At 62.3% G+C, this 15072-nt stretch overlaps 1 protein-coding gene across 3 annotated transcripts in view; it reads right to left on the reverse strand.

The window, feature by feature from the left end:
• The window catches only part of COL18A1 (collagen type XVIII alpha 1 chain), a 49378-nt gene that overhangs the window by 16011 nt on the left and 18295 nt on the right, over positions 1–15072 (reverse strand). For all 3 annotated transcript variants that reach the window (XM_028126438.2, XM_028126437.2, XM_028126440.2), the window contains exons 3-17: positions 14040–14126; positions 13284–13343; positions 11236–11365; positions 7073–7143; positions 6698–6808; positions 6337–6363; positions 5953–6015; positions 5760–5846; positions 5339–5392; positions 5046–5204; positions 4464–4526; positions 3728–3754; positions 2222–2353; positions 1579–1641; positions 438–464 (exon numbers count right to left, since the gene is read on the reverse strand). In XM_028126438.2, coding sequence (XP_027982239.2) covers positions 438–464; positions 1579–1641; positions 2222–2353; positions 3728–3754; positions 4464–4526; positions 5046–5204; positions 5339–5392; positions 5760–5846; positions 5953–6015; positions 6337–6363; positions 6698–6808; positions 7073–7143; positions 11236–11365; positions 13284–13343; positions 14040–14126 — 1161 coding nt within the window. The remainder of the gene's footprint in view (positions 1–437; positions 465–1578; positions 1642–2221; positions 2354–3727; positions 3755–4463; positions 4527–5045; positions 5205–5338; positions 5393–5759; positions 5847–5952; positions 6016–6336; positions 6364–6697; positions 6809–7072; positions 7144–11235; positions 11366–13283; positions 13344–14039; positions 14127–15072) is intronic.

The following is a 15072-nucleotide window of genomic DNA, read 5'->3' on the forward strand; positions in this document are numbered from 1 at the left end:
TGTGGGGACATGGCGGGCCCGAGGGGGGGCCCTCCTGGGGCCCCCTCCCCCCCCGGCCACCCATGGGGAGGGGTGGGGGCTAGTGTCCTCCAGGGGGAGGGTCGGGGAGCAGAGAGCAAAGCAGGGAGGTGGGAGGAGTCCCCCAGGCGCCGCCCCACTGCCCCAGAGCCTGGGAGGTGGGGTGGGGGCAGGTTCCTCCATCTTCCCAGGTGGGCAAGCACCCTTCAGATGCACAAAGGTGGGAACCATGCAGCTTTAGAAGGATGCCCCCCCAACACGGAAGTTGCGGATGGACGAACGCCCCCCCCCCGAACACGGAAGCTCAGGATGGGTGGTGCGTGATCGTCGATTCCCATTAGGGTTTTCCGTAGTTCACACATCGCCCGCGATGGACTCAGGCTACTCCTCTAGCAGGGAGGGAGGGGGCGCTCACTGACCTTGATTCCGGGCGGGCCGGGCGGTCCCTGCGGGGCAGAGAAGGAACAGAGCCTGAGCCCTGCAGGAGGGTCTTCTCCCCACATGCGTCAGCAGCCCCACGCGATTGCGGGAGCGGTGGTGCGTCCCCGGCACCAGCTGGACCCCTAAGGCAGCACACAGGCCGGCCGCCGGGGCAGTTGTGCCCGATGCCCTCCGTGGAGGTGGGCGGCCACTTGATGTGACGGAAGTGTCAGTGCATTTGAGCAGATGGACGGCCACTCGGTCCTGCTCTGGGCACTGGCCGCTGCAACTTTGCTGGGCCTCCGAGGGTCCCCATCTCCTCCACGGTCATAAAACAGCCCTGCCGACCCGTCCTGTGTACTTGGGTCTAGGACCCTAAAGAGGGATGGGACCTGTGCCCCCGGGACCTCGCTGCTGCCTCCCACTGGGTCCCTCTGCCCTCAGGCCACACAACAGTGACCTGTCGCCGCTGGGATCACACCCCACTGGATGGCCCGGCAGCTAACTGCAACCGCCAAAGACTAGGAGTTTTAATACGTAAAAGGAAAGACACTGAATTAAACGGCAAATAGCTTATCAGAGGCTTTGTTTCCGCCCAAGAGAAGATTCTCATTAATGTTGCGGGGGGCTCACCCCCGCCGGGCGGAGCGTCTCCACCCACAGTGGGTGCTGGCGGAAGGGCGTCCCAGACGTCCAGCGCCCGTGACAGAGGCACTGCCCACCCCCGACGTGCCCCCCACTTGTCCTAAGTCCTGGGCACTGCAGGGTGTCGCTGGCTCCACCCAACCCAACCCCGACCGGCACAGATGTTAACAGCAGAACGAGGTGGGATTTCTCAGGAATGTGCCCATTTTCATTGAAAAAATTCTACTCAGGTCAGAAGTTTATTATGTCCCCAAACTGGAGCCCTGCAGAGACTGGAGGACTGCTACCTTCCAGAAAGACCCATCTTTTAGGGCTCATTGCCCCCTGTGCACTCCCTGCTTGCAGAGTCCACTCCTGTCCTGAAGGCCCTGAGGGTGGACAGTGCCCAGGAGTCAGCGGCCTTGCTGGTCCCCCCTGGGGGACTGGTCCCAGGGACGGCCCCTGCCCCACACGCCCCCCTCCCCGAGAGCGGAGTGAGCCCCGCGAGGGTAGTACCTGCGACCCGCTGGCTCCTTGAGCCGTCGACCAGAAGGGTCCCCCAGAGCCTTCCATGTCATCCTGCAGAGAGCACAGGAGGGGCACCTGGGCCGGTGTCACTTACGGGAAGAGACCCCTCCTCGAGCCGGCCACTGACTCGGCCCTGGCTGAACAGGGCGGGCTCCGGGGGCCGAGGTCACCCGCAAGCAGGCGTCCTTGGCCCGAGGATAAGAAGCAGGGACGCTGCTGGGCCCGGGCAGCCCTCCTGAGTGTAGGTAATTTACTTGTGGGCTGAGCACCTGCTGGGGGCCTGGCTGTCTGACAGTGTTCGGTTTCTGCTTTTGTCCCAGGGAGCGGCCTTCCCCTAGCACGCACCGGACAGGGGCCCTGAGCAAGGACCGCTTGAGAAAACGCACGGCTGCTCCTTCCCACCAGCCACGGTTCCGCCGTGTGGCACCGTCCAGGCACTGACACGGTCAGCAGTCAGGCAGGGCCATAAATACCCTGCCCTCAGTGAGCCTGTGGCTCGGCCGGGGGCTCGGCCGGGGGCTGGGCCGGGGCTGGGACGCCGGCTCCACCCCGGCGCCGGGGAGACTGCCAGTTGGTGTGGGGTGCCCGGGGGGACCTGCTTGCCTGGGGGACAGCAGCAACTTGTACTCACAAACCCTGCGGCGAGTTCTGGTCCTGGTGGCCCAGGGGGTCCTGGGGGCCCTGGTGGTCCGGCTGGTCCGGGGGGTCCTGCCAAGCCATTCTCCCCAGGAGCGCCAACAGGCCCAGGGTCACCCTTGCTTCCCTGCACAGGTGGGGAAAGAGGACGTCCCCACTTGTGGCTAAGCCCCAAGAAGCAACCGCATCCCCTGTGCGCCCACTTTCCTCGTAGGCTTTTCAACAAATCTGAAAAGCTGACGAGAAATGGGGTTCCGCATAGCAAACCCAGCAGCACCTGTTCTTCCTCTGACTTTAGGAGATGACTATATCCACTTTACAAACGGAACCGTGAGAGGTGGGTGTATAGGACAGAGACCCCTGGCTCCCTACCAGAAGCCGCTGTTCTCCGCTTCCCCCGCCAACCTGGGCGTGGCCGTACTGCCACGGTTTCTCCCACGTCACGTGAGCCGAAGCAACGCGCGCCACTCTGCGACCCACGGGCGGGAGAGTGCAAGACGGAAGGAGCTGAGGGTCCCGAATAATGGCAAGGAAAGGGGGTCGCTGACCTGAATATCTGCCCAGGACGCTGGCTGAGCAAGAAATAAACTACTTTGCCGAGTCAAAAAAAATAAAAATAGAAATGAAACAACGGAGGGAGACCCCCAGAGCACGCGCCTGAGATGTTCCCTCCAGGTCTGGTGCCAGGTGTGCACAGAGCACTCTGCTCCTGGCAGAGGAGGGTGGGGACGCGCTGTGGCAGGCGAGCGAGGGGAGGGCGCCCTGTGCAGCGATGGGGGAGGCAGATGGGGGCCCAGAGCGCAGCTGGGGGGGTGGAGAGCAGGAGGGCCTGAGGGTCCCAAGGCCAGGTGCCGGCCAGCGAGTGAGCAGGCGAGGGGCATGGGGATCTGAGACCGGGAGGGCCCCCCTGCAGAGGGCTGGGCTTGGCGCAGGGTTGGTCCCGAGGCTGGATGCACCGCCGCCTGGCCCAGCCCCACCCGACACCATCTCCCCTCATCTGCCAATGCAGGGACCACGGTTTTCTCCTGGCTGTGAGGGACGCGGGCTCCACTGGCCCACAGCCAGGGCAGCAGAGTGACCTGCCCTGTCACGCACGCGGCACGCCCTCCGGAAGGCCCCTGCAGTGGGCTGGGGTCCCCTCTCCGCTTCCCACAGGCCTCAGAGGCAGCCCCCCGAGAGCTGGGGCCCCGGGCCCTCCGTGAGCTGCCCCTTCGGCTGGTGCTCACCCACGTTTGGTCTCGTTTAACAAATACTCAGCAGTTTTGACATATTACCACCCCCTTGACCTGAGGGCTAATTTTAGGGGAATCTTAAATTTTACTTTCTTGGTTTTAATCTTAGTGCCTTTTGGTCACATCAAAAAAGCTCAGCTAATAATGTTCGATCTTTGTAAAGCTTCTGTGTAAGCGTTTGTACTCTGGAATCTCCACCTGGGCTGCTCTTTTATATTTATTTTTTCCAGTTTCCCACTCAGTTGACAGCCAGGTTGTCTTGTCCTTACCTTAGGTCCTGCGGCGCCCACTTCACCCTGCACGAAAGAGACAACAATCACTCAAAGCAGACGACGTGCAGCCAGCGAGGGAAAAGCAAACAGTTTCACTCATTTTATCCCAACCCACGAGGCCACTGTTTGTCCCTGGTGCTGATCGCGTCCTGCCGCGGGAGTTGGATGCCTGCGTGCCGCTCCCGGGGTACGCGCGTCTAGAGCTCTGGGGGTCTCTTCACGGCCCAGCACACCTGTGGGCTGTTGTCGTCCCCACTCCATTGCAGGCGGGACCGAGGCTCGGGGGGTGGGACCGACTGGCTGCCAAAGCCCCCCCAGCGGGAGAGCCCACCCTGGGCACAGTGGGCTCCCGGACCGCGTGCCCCTGTTCAGCCCCACGCAGCCCGGAAGGATCGCACGGGACGGCCCACACCCCCATCCTAGAAAGCACAGACCCCAGGAAACTTCCAAATCAAGTGTCAGTATTACACAAAATCCCCGAGTGCGCTTGTCACCGTGAAGAAACACTGGGCGCGGAGTCCTGAATTTTTGTGTAGTTCTCAGCCAACTCCAGACGCCACTGGCCCCCCTGGTCAGACCCTGGTGGCTTTGGCGGATGGTGGATGGTGGCCGCACCCTGCAGTAAGACCACCTGCCTCCGTGTGGCCGCCTTGGTGGCTTTTCCCGTGTGCGGAGGTCACCTGGCCGCGCCCCCCGCCTGCACATGGCACTGCAGCTGGTCCCCCAGACTTACGGGGCTGCCTTTCTGGCCCATCTTCCCTGGTCCTCCTTCTTTTCCTGGAGGACCTGGTGGACCCTGGGGGAGAGAAAAGCAGAGTGTGGACCAGATGCAATTCAGTCACTGAGAATGATGTATGGGTTAGCGGAGGATTATCTGGGCATATGCACTTGCTGAGAATCCAGGCCGCCGGAATGGTCCCCGGACGGGCCGGAGTCGTGGCTCACCAGAGACCTTGCCCACGTTTACAGGGTGCAGACAGCTCTGCTCAGTTTTTACATTTCTTTCCTTTCCTCTACTTTTGTTTGAGTTAATCAAAGAGGGGAGGGTGAGGGGCTGGTCACCCACACAGAGCGGCGTGCCACCCACGGGAGGACGCTGAATTATACGTCCGGAGCTTGCTGCCGAGCAAACACCACGTTATGCGCACCTGGTTCACGTGGCCCAACTGCAGTAGCTGGGAGCAGGGAGCCGTGGGGTTCTGAGCCCCCTCCCATGAGGATTCGGGGAGTACGGGGAGGGGCTTGGTGTTCACCCCCCAGCCCAGGCCGAGCCCGGATGGGGAAAAGGGCAGGGGGGGCAGGAGGTCGGCCTTACCGGGGTGCCAGGAAGCCCAGGGGCCCCGTCCCGCCCGGGCACACCAGGAAGGCCTGCGGGTCCTGGGACGTCTGAGCTGTTCATCCCAAAGCGGCCTGGTTCTCCAGGCAGGCCTGGGACGCCCGGGGGTCCTGGGGGGCCAGGGAAGCCTCTGGGGCCCTGGACACGGAGAAACACAGGGTGATTATGGCAGCGCCTGCTGAGGGTCGCCTCCCCCCGCCACGGGATCCACTTGGGCACCAGTGCCGCCCCACCACAAGCACATGGAGCCAGCAGGACCCAGGGACACTCACTCGGAGGCTCTCCAGGTCACCGCCGAACCCAGACCCCTCCATGTCAATGAAGGTCTGAGGGAAAGAGCCCACAGATGTGTCACTGGGAGCTCAGGCCCACCCACCCGGCCCCCGCCCCCCGCCTGATGCTCCTCGGGAGCATCGCCCACACCACCCACAGCTGGGAGTTTTCCAGCAAGAAGCCGCAAACGGGAAAGGCCCATGTCCCGCCGAAGGAAAGGAACCAGAGCCCAGCGGGCCCCACAGACCCCCCACGCCCTGCAGCCCGGAAGGCAGGAGCCAACTCGCGGGCCCGGAAACCCTCTTGGCCAGTCGGGTGAGTCTGAAGAAGGAGGCGCTGGGAGCCAAGTCGGGAAGGGGGTCCCTTGTCCTGGGGCATCGGGCGGGCCCCGTGCTGGAAGAGGCCGCAGCCCCGACTCACCAGCTTGTCACGTCTGAAGGAGGGTCCTGGCGGCCCTGGAGGCCCTTGGGGCCCCGGGGGTCCTCTTGGCCCAACCCCAGGGTCCCCCTGGGGACATGAGACACAGTCACATCAGGGTGCATGGCCCCCGAGGCAGCCAGGGCTGGAGAAGGTGACGCGCACAGCCCGCGGCCCAGACAGCTCAGAGGCTCACCTTCTCGCCCTTGGGGCCCGCGTCTCCCGGGGTTCCAGGGAAGCCCTGCGGCCCAGGGTCGCCCTGGAGGACAAAGACCAGCAGCCCAGTCAGGGAGGGCGCGCCTCTGTGCCGCCGCCACCCACACTGCTGGAGACGTGTGGCCCGGACAGACAGCCGAGCCCCGGGAGAAGCCGCCGGAGAAGCATCCACATAACTTTGTATTTTTCTATCAACAGTGCGACTTGTATTTTCTCAGTAAAAGTTAAGCTGCATTTTCCAAAATGGCTTCATTTTGAAATCTCTGTGCTGAGTTGCGTTGACGGAGCGTCACAAGGTAAAAAGCCTGAGGGTCTCACACAAACGTGACAGATCAACCTGGCTCTGGAGGAAAAGCCCACTTACCGGTCTCCCATCTTCACCGGGATCCCCCTGGAACGTGCGAGAGAACCGTTAGCGACAGAGAGCTATACCCATCTTCCCCACGCCGATCTGAACACAGCCCGGAGCCCCGCTCTCCAAGCCCCGTGGAGGAGCGGGGGGTGGAGATGGAGATCCTCCCTCCCAGCGCGCACGGGCTGGCCCTGCCGGCGGCCTCCCTGACCGCCGACCGCCATCCGCCTCCCGGAGCCGGGAGGATGCAGCCTCACGGTCAGGGCCGTCCCGAGGCCTCCATCCTGGGGCCTGCTGCTCTACCACGTCAGTGCACCTGCCCCCTCCTGCCCAAGCCCCTCACCCCAGCCTGGCCCCGGGAAGGTGGACTCACCGGCTCACCGTCCCTTCCGGGGGCACCATCCTTCCCCGGAGGCCCCAGGGGGCCAGGGGGGCCCTGCGGCCCGGGTACAGGCCATGCATGGGGACTCTGCACTGCAGGACCCTGGGAACGAAGAGGCGAGGGCACAGGCTGGGGGCCTAGGGCTGCACCTCCCGAGTCCCGGGGGACATGCACAGGACACACAGCGGGTCCTGGCGCCAACAGGGCCAGCCACGGGCTCCTAGAGCTGCGCGGGGCTGCAGGGCCCCCGGGTGTGGGCCCAGGAGGAGCCCAGAGGGAGGGGTGCAGCCCCAGGAGCTGTACCCAGGTCACCTGTGAGTGGACTAGAAGCACTGACTGCCCTGGGGTCAGGGGAGGGGGCCTCACCTCTTCCAGGCCTCCCCCAGGGCTCCAAACGCTCCCTGTGGTGACCGCTTCCAAGCCGGGGAGGATCCGAGCTGGGGGAGGTAGAGGCGGCCGTCATACCCCGGAGCATGGCCCAGGCTGCACCCTGGGCTTGCTGCCCCGACCCCAAGCTGCCTGTAGTCCCAGGACCCAGCCAGCCTGGAGCCCAGCCATGTCCCCTGACACGCACACGCGTGCACACATGTACGCACGCACAGGCACACGTGCACACGGACACGCGTTTGGACAAGCGCACACGCGCACACACGTCGTTCCTTCTCTCACCAAACCCCTGAAGTTTGCTGCATTCATCACAGCCCTCCCTCCAGAATACCACACGTCCCCCAAGAGCGAGGACACTTTCTGACGCCAGATGGCCACACTCAGGATGTTTTGTGCTGTTATATACGGTGACTGAACACACAGCTCAGGTTCAAGTGTCTCCATCGGCCCAACGCCGTCCTCTGTAGCTTCTTCCTGGGGATGGTTGAGGGTGGAGGTTCCAGGACCCCAGGAAGTGTCCTGCCCATGGGCCGAGTGCAGCCAAATCAGCTGCTGGCCTGCCTCTGCAGGGCCCGGAGCTGCAGACATGCCCACAGGGCTCCGGGGCGACAAGACAACGCAGACACGGAACCACAGTGCACAGGCGCCTGAGAGACTGGCTCCCGGCTCGTCCTGGTCATCCAAGAACGGGGGCCAGGATGGGCACCTTCCCCTTTGTGACCGACAAGGAATTTGGGGGGGCACTAAGGCTGCTCCCCCAATCCTTCATCCACTGGGGTTGGCACGGCCAAGCCAGTTCGCAGACCCGGGGCTCACGTGGCAGTGAGGCCCGTTTGCTGAGGGAGGTTGGGAGAAATCTCTCTCCCCTCACTGGGCAGTGTCTCGGGCGGCACATGGAGACCGCATGGGATCTGAAGCCCTTTAGGTAACCAGGGACAGGCGCTCACGCTGTCCAGGGCTGTACCCACCTCCCCCACCAGCACAGCTGTGCAGGACCCTGTCCCACCTTCAGAATAAATCGGAGCCGTGTCCACGTTCCACGGTGTGGGGTGCTGGCTACTGCTTTGACCACAGCCCTTAACCACCCCACCAGTGCCTCCTGGATGCCCCTGAGCCCAGCTGACTCGCAGTCAGACACCGCCCACCGGGGACCCACCGCGAGTCTCAAGTCGGTGCAGGAGGGCAGCCCGGCCCCTTCCCCACAGCGGACGGCATGGGGTGCAAACTTCTCAGGCCCGTATTCCAAATACTAACATGATTTAGGGCAAAATAAAAATCTCTGCATTGGCGAACATTTAAACAGCAAAACCTTGCTGAAAGAAAGCAAAGGAGAGAAACTGTGTTTGGAAGACTCGGTGCTGCTAGGCTGCCCGTGCCTCCCCCAGGGCAGGCTAGGGCGCCGGAGACATCCCAGCCTCAGCTCCAGCTGGCCGTCCTCACAGAAACTGACAAACCGAGTCTAAAATGCATAAGAAAATGCAAAGGACATAGAAAACCAAAGCAGCTTCCCAAAGAAAGAGCAAATTTGGAGGACTCACACAACGTCATTCCAAGACTTATTTACAAAGCTACAGGAATCAGGATGGTGTGGTGGTGTTGTCTGGATAGTCAGATGGACTCACGGAACAGCACCGGAGTCCAGAAACCAACGCACGCTTAACAAAGGCACAGACTCAGCTCAGCAGGAGAATGGAAGGTCTTTCCAATAAAGGGGAGGGGAGGGAGGGGAGGGGAGAACCGTACTTTGCCAAATACCAAACTGGACTCAAAGTGGATCATAGAGCAAAATGCAAAACCTGGAACCGTAACGCTACCAGAACACGTCAGAAAACCTTTGTGACTCTTCGGCCATGACAAGAGAGGTGAGATCCATAAATGAACGAATTGGAGTTTCATCAAAATTAAAAAACTAACCCATTCTGCTCTTCTATCGACACTATTAACAAAACGAAAAGATAAACCACAGACTGAGAAAATATTTGCAGAACACATGCCTGACGAAGGCGTGCCATCCCAAGCATGAAGAACTCCCAACCCTCGGGGTCGGGAACACACGCAGCCTGTTAAGATCGGAACAGATTCTTCACTGAAGACAACGCGTGAATGGCACATAAGCACGTGGAAAGGTGCTCAACAGTGCCAGTCACCGGGGACAGGCTGGTGACAACGGCACGAGCCGCCCCGCGCACCTGCTGGGACAGTTCGAGGCAGAGTGGCCACGTCCAGCGCCGCCGAGGAGCAGCAGGCAATGGCGTCTGGAGCAGCTACCTTGCAAAAGAGTTGGCAATTTCTTCGATCGTGAAATGCACCCATGCCGCGGCCCAACCGTTCACCCCGAGGTGCTGACTGGGGCAGATGGGAGCAGGTGTCCCCCCAGGGGCTTGCCCTGGAAGCCCACAGCATCTCCCACGGTAACAGCCCCAAAGTGGAAGCGACGCAAGTGTCCACCAGCAGCTGAGTGGACAGACACCTCTGGGTCCGTCCACATGAGGAGGCCACGCGAACCATCAGTGCAAATCACAACATGACGGAGCTCAGCACAACGGTGCTGAGCCAATGGATCCAGACAAACAGGCACTGGAGTGTGAGTCCACATAGGTAACATTCTAGAAAACGCCTGCATCTGCAGCAACAGAAAGATCAGGTGTCGCTGGGGACGGGGGTGGGGGCAGCACGGAGGGACTGCAGAGCGCGAGACATCCATCTAGGGCTGGTGCACGCGGTCACGCCTTCCTTGTGATACTTTCACGGGCGACACACAGGTCAAAACTTATCAGATTGCATGTTTTTTTAAACGTATGCTGATCGTACTAGAAACAAAAACAAGAAGTGACCCCAGGCCCATCAGGGCTGTAGCCTTGCACTGAGAGCACAGTGAGGCTGGGGTGGGGTGGACCCTGTGGCCCGGCGCGGGGTGCGTCCCTCACTTGGGACCTTGAGGGGCTGGACTCTCTGCCAACCTCGCCTGGCTTGGCTGCAGCCTCGGGGAGCAGGTTTGTAACCAACACCACCAGCACCAGGTCCTTAGAGGAACGGCACAAAGAATGTGAACGGCAGGGTCCTGGGGGACCACCTGCCGAGTCTCTAAGTTTCTAAGCTGCACTGAGCATGTATTAATTCAGTAATTTTTTGAAAGCAGTAAACGCTTTTCTCTAAAATAAAAAAAAATGTCTACATACTTTTCTACAATCTTGATATAAGTGTGGAAGGCAGAACCCTAAAAACGTCTCCCTAAGCTTGCTGGCCCCTGCTTGCCCCATCAGACACGAATCCAGCACTGCTGTGAGAGCACTCTGGAGGTGTAACTTAGAGGTTACTGAGTAGCTGACTTACAGGTAGGGAGATTAACCTGGATTATCGGGGTACGACCCAACAATCACTCAAGGCCCCGGCATGGCAGAGGTAGGCAGGAGGGGAGGTTCGGGAGATTCAAAGCATGAGGAGGACTCCACCTGCCGTGATTGGCTTGGAAGATGTATGGGTGACTGGGAACAGAGGCACGTGGGCTGCCCCTAGAACCTAGGGCTGATCCCTGGGGAACCTCCATCCCACAGCTGCAGGGACCTGAGTTCTGCCAAAGAGCAGGGAGCGGGTCCTCTACAGGGACCTCTGGGAGAAGACACAGCCCGGGGACCACGAGGGAAGACGCGGGTGCCTCCCAAGGAGCCACATTTGTGGTGATCCTTTGGCGGCGACAGACGGGGGACATTCTCAGCACACCCGCGGCACGGCGGCCTGGCCTCTGGCAGGTCCACACCTGCAGCCCCACCCCCACCCCGGCCAGCAGACCCCCATGGCCACCAGGGGAAGTCCCCGACCCCAAATGCCGACCTGGGGCAGGCCTACTTCGTGGATGTCCCGGGCAGAGGCCGATCTGTCCAACGATTTGTGCCCCTTCAAAGCCAACCCTTGTGTCCCAGCGAGAGCCTGCAGCACCTTCGGACGGCCCCACAAACCCCCACCAGCAACAGCAACACACGAAATGAACCGTGGAGACAAGGCCAGGCCCAGCAGCAGCTCCGAGCTGACTCTGCTGGGGCCACAGGGGGCCAGGCGGGCGCTGACCGCTCCCCCCGCTTTGCACGTGTCCCCGACGGACAGAGCCCCTCGCTGCCCGTGCACACACCACCGAACGGTTTTACCTCCCAAGGAAGACACCGTGGTTTCTTCCTCGATTTCTTCAGTTCTGGAGTCTTCCACATCTCTGCCTGCAGCCAAGGGCGGAGAAGTGACCGGGGGAGCCTCGGGGAGGCTGGGTTTGGGCGACGGACCCTGGCAAGGTGAGAGTGGGAGAGACGGCTCCATTATTCGGCAAACGCAGATGTGCTGTGCGTGCACGCGTGGCCGACCTGCCAGGTTATGTGGTTTGTAAGACAAGATCCTCACAGATTCTTACAGAAAGATGGGAACGAAACACCAGGGGCTTCATCCTAGGGAGACGCGCCAGGGACCCCACAGCTGTCTTCTCCTAAACAGCCCGTGGGGACAGGGTCCCCCGAATGCCCCGAGCTGGAGGTCTTCCTGTGTGCCAGGGACGAGAACCCGCCCCGCTCGCTCAGGCCCCAGGACAGCCCCTCACTGACACTCAAGGGCCACAGCTCCTCCCCGAGGTCAGGGACCCGCCTGGGGGGCCTCACAGACACCTGGGGGGGGGCGGGAGCCTCCAGCATTTCACCACACAGACGGCACGGGGCTGCAACTTGTCCTTGGCAGGGGCCACGACCCAGCACTTCACAGCCAAGGCCAGGTGACTGACACCCACCCTTGAGGAGATCAGGCCAGCCCTGCTCTGCAACCCCGTCTTCCGGGTCCCCCAGGCCCACTGGAGCCTCAAGGATGTGGGCACCAGCACGCCCATGTTCAACTACGCAGTCAGGAGGCTTCCTGCAACCGCCAGACCCACATTTGGCATGAGCTCTCTGGTGACTCTGCAGGTCAAGGCCCTTGGTGACCGTCATTCCTGGGAGGCCAGTCTGAGTGCTGGACACCAGGCCGCCCCTTGCAGCCATGGCCCCACTGATGCGGGGGAGATGCCCTGGGACCTCTGAGCCCTGGCGGGCCACGCGACACCCCAGAGCCTCTGAGCACGAGAATGCGGAGGCGGAGGCCTGGCCATGGAGAGCAGGTGGGGAGACCTGGACGCCGCGCGTGCCCTGGGCTGGCCTGCCTACCCTGCGCCAGCTGTGGCCCAGTCCTCTGCGCTCAGGGAAGCCACCACCGCCGGCCAGCGGGCCAGGTTTCCCAAACCGGGGCCTGGGCGGGCGGGGCTTCCCAGCTCGAGCGCGGCAGGCTATGGGGCGGAGGGCGAACACGCGTGACCCGTTCTGGTCCTTGGCTCCTCTAGCCCACCAGGAGAGGCCACAAAGCCCAAAGCCCTGGCACTTCACGCTGCGGCCGTGGCAGAACTTGGACCCCTGTTTCTGTGGGGGCTCTGCATCCTGATGCTCTGGTTGGCACCAGGGAACCCTGGGGAGATGGGAGCTCGGTGGGTGAAGGGGCGACTGCCCAAATCCAGCCCCCATCTGCGAGGAACCCAGAGGCCGTCTGACGCAGGCGGGGGCCATCACGGGCACTACGCACGGACGCCGTGTCCTAGGGGCCCGCCGGGCACCCTCCCAGGGCTGCTCTGGCCAGTGCAAGGCCAGGAGGTCCCCAGCGCCCCCTGTGGGTGGAGCTCGGCACCCTGCCCGTCCCGGCCCCTCAGTGTGCAAGCCGGGGGACGGGGCAACTGGAGGTGGGCTGAGGGGAAGGGCAGAGGCAACACGTTCGTGCAAACGGATAAAGGCCGCCGTTTCCATCCTGCGCATTATTCGGGTGGTGGGAGCCGGGTGAGCTCTGACTCGGCCTCTGGAACCTTCCTCAGCGTAATACCTACCATTAGCACTCTGTGGCCCCTACAAGCTAATGCAGAGGCGTAAACAGAACAAGGTCACCCCAGAGACCCAGGGAGCCTCTAGAATCAGAAACCTTATTTTAAATCCCTCACGACAGAGATAAGAGAGCGCATCTCCTGGAGGGGCCACCTGAGTCCCAGGGTTCCGGTGTCCAGCTGGGAATGTGTCCTCAGGTCCCAGGGAGCCCACGCCGGTCTCCCATGCGTGCGCTCACACAGCCCCACTGCTGGGCAGGGTCCCGGGCGGGCAGCCCCCTCCAGGACCTCGGGAGGGCACCTCGGCTTCACAGCACTCACCGACTGCTCCCTGAGAGGCTCCCGGGTCTCCTCCAGCCCGCTCCCGAAGTCTCCAGACACCTGAGGGCATGCAGGGAAGGAGGGAGCCATGACCAAACGCATCCCCGTGCAGGGTTAGCCTGGCCGCCAGCGGGCACGCCCGTCAGACCCACGCAGAAGAGTGAACACGGTCCTTTTCTCGACTTGTCGTCCCGTTCTGGGTACACCGTGCTGGGAAACAGCCAGAGGACAGAGGCCCTGCACAGGGGGCTCCAGGCACGGTCTGTCAACACGGAGGCCGCGGGTGGACGGCCTGATGGCGCCGAACAGAGTGGCCCACGGCCGCAGGACATGTGACCTGTCCTTTCATGTGTGCTTGCGCACACGGCTGATGGCCTCACTCTGTTCATGGCCGTGGGGTCACCAGGGCATTTTCCGCTCTGGATTCTCCCCGGGAACATCGGCCCTATGCACACACACGTGCACATCCGGCCACGGCGACTACCAGCGACCGTAGCACCCAACTGGCTCTTCTAGGGATTGTTTTTAACGCTCTGGACTCGGTATGAGTTTTTAAGCGGAAAGTTCTAGGCAGGAAAGGTTCTTTTGATGTTATGAGTGAATGAAAGCATGGTCCCAGGTTCTTGGTACCCAGGGAGCATTTTTCAGAGAAGACCTTTCCAGTGCCACCGCTTCGGGGCTCCCAGCAAGCGCGTGCCCTGGGCCCTCCGCCCTCGGGGAAGAGTGGGTGGGTGGGGGAGGGAACCCCGTACTCACCCTGCCGCCGCCCTCATCGTCCTCCTCCAGACAGTGCAGGGGGCTCACGTGGGGGTCCCCGCGCACCCTCAGCTCCGCGATCATCCCCTGAAGGCAGAGGGAGAGAGGGGCCACTGTCAGTCCCGGGGCAGGTGGTGCAGCAGGCCGGCACTCAGCGCGGAGCCCCGCGCCGCCGCCGGGGGTGATCTCAGTGGGGACAGAGCGGCGCAAGAAGGTCCAGGACGAAGCCGTCTCAGAGAGTGGAGCACGCTCAGGTCGCTCCCCCTGGGGCTCCAAAAGCACCCGCATGAGGGGACCTGGAATGGAGGCGGGCTCCCAGAGAGCGCTGCGTGAAACAGGCCACACCGGCCCAAGGTCACCAGTGCACGTGTCTCTCCCAAACCAAGCGGGGCTGGGGCCTCGGGAGGTGGTGACGGCGGAGGGGGAGCTGTGTGTGGCCCTGGCTACTTTGGGCACCGCCAGAGGCCATGACCGGAAACCAGCAGGCGTGCCCCAGGGCGCGGGTGGCTCAGACCACCCAGGCGGAGTCAGAGGGGTTGCTCCCCTGGACGCGCCTTCCAGGCTGAGCCACCGGGCCTCTTGGGCCACTTGCCGCAAGGTTTCCCTGCTGGGAAACGGTGAGTGTCCACACGTGTTTTCCAGTGTTTTCTTTGTTTCTCATGTAACATTTTAACCCCGGGGACGTACGCCGGTGCGTTTCTCCCAAATAGAAGCCATACTTGGTCAGTCTGAGAGGTGCGTCTGAACCACTGCGGTGATAGAAAGGCCTGGGTCCGGGGCCGGCTGGTGAGCACTCCCGTGTCTGTCCCGACCGCGGTGCGTCGTGCTGGAGTCGACCCCCGCAGGACACGGAGGGCTGAGCCATGCCCAGTGCTACGCACACCGAATGCCATTCAGCTGGTGTTGGCAAGCCGCGTGCTGGCCCCACCTGCGTTATTCAGTTTATTCCTCCAAATGACCCTCAGGCTCCCTTCATCAGCTGACCCTCGACACCCTGACCCGCCTGCTCCACACCCACAAGGAGCATGTGACA

Source organism: Eumetopias jubatus, unplaced genomic scaffold (genome assembly GCF_037043125.1).
Source record: "Eumetopias jubatus isolate StellerSeaLion01/CBP00866 unplaced genomic scaffold, mEumJub1_p1.0 scaffold_1, whole genome shotgun sequence".
In the NCBI taxonomy this organism is placed as follows: Eukaryota; Metazoa; Chordata; class Mammalia; order Carnivora; family Otariidae; genus Eumetopias; species Eumetopias jubatus.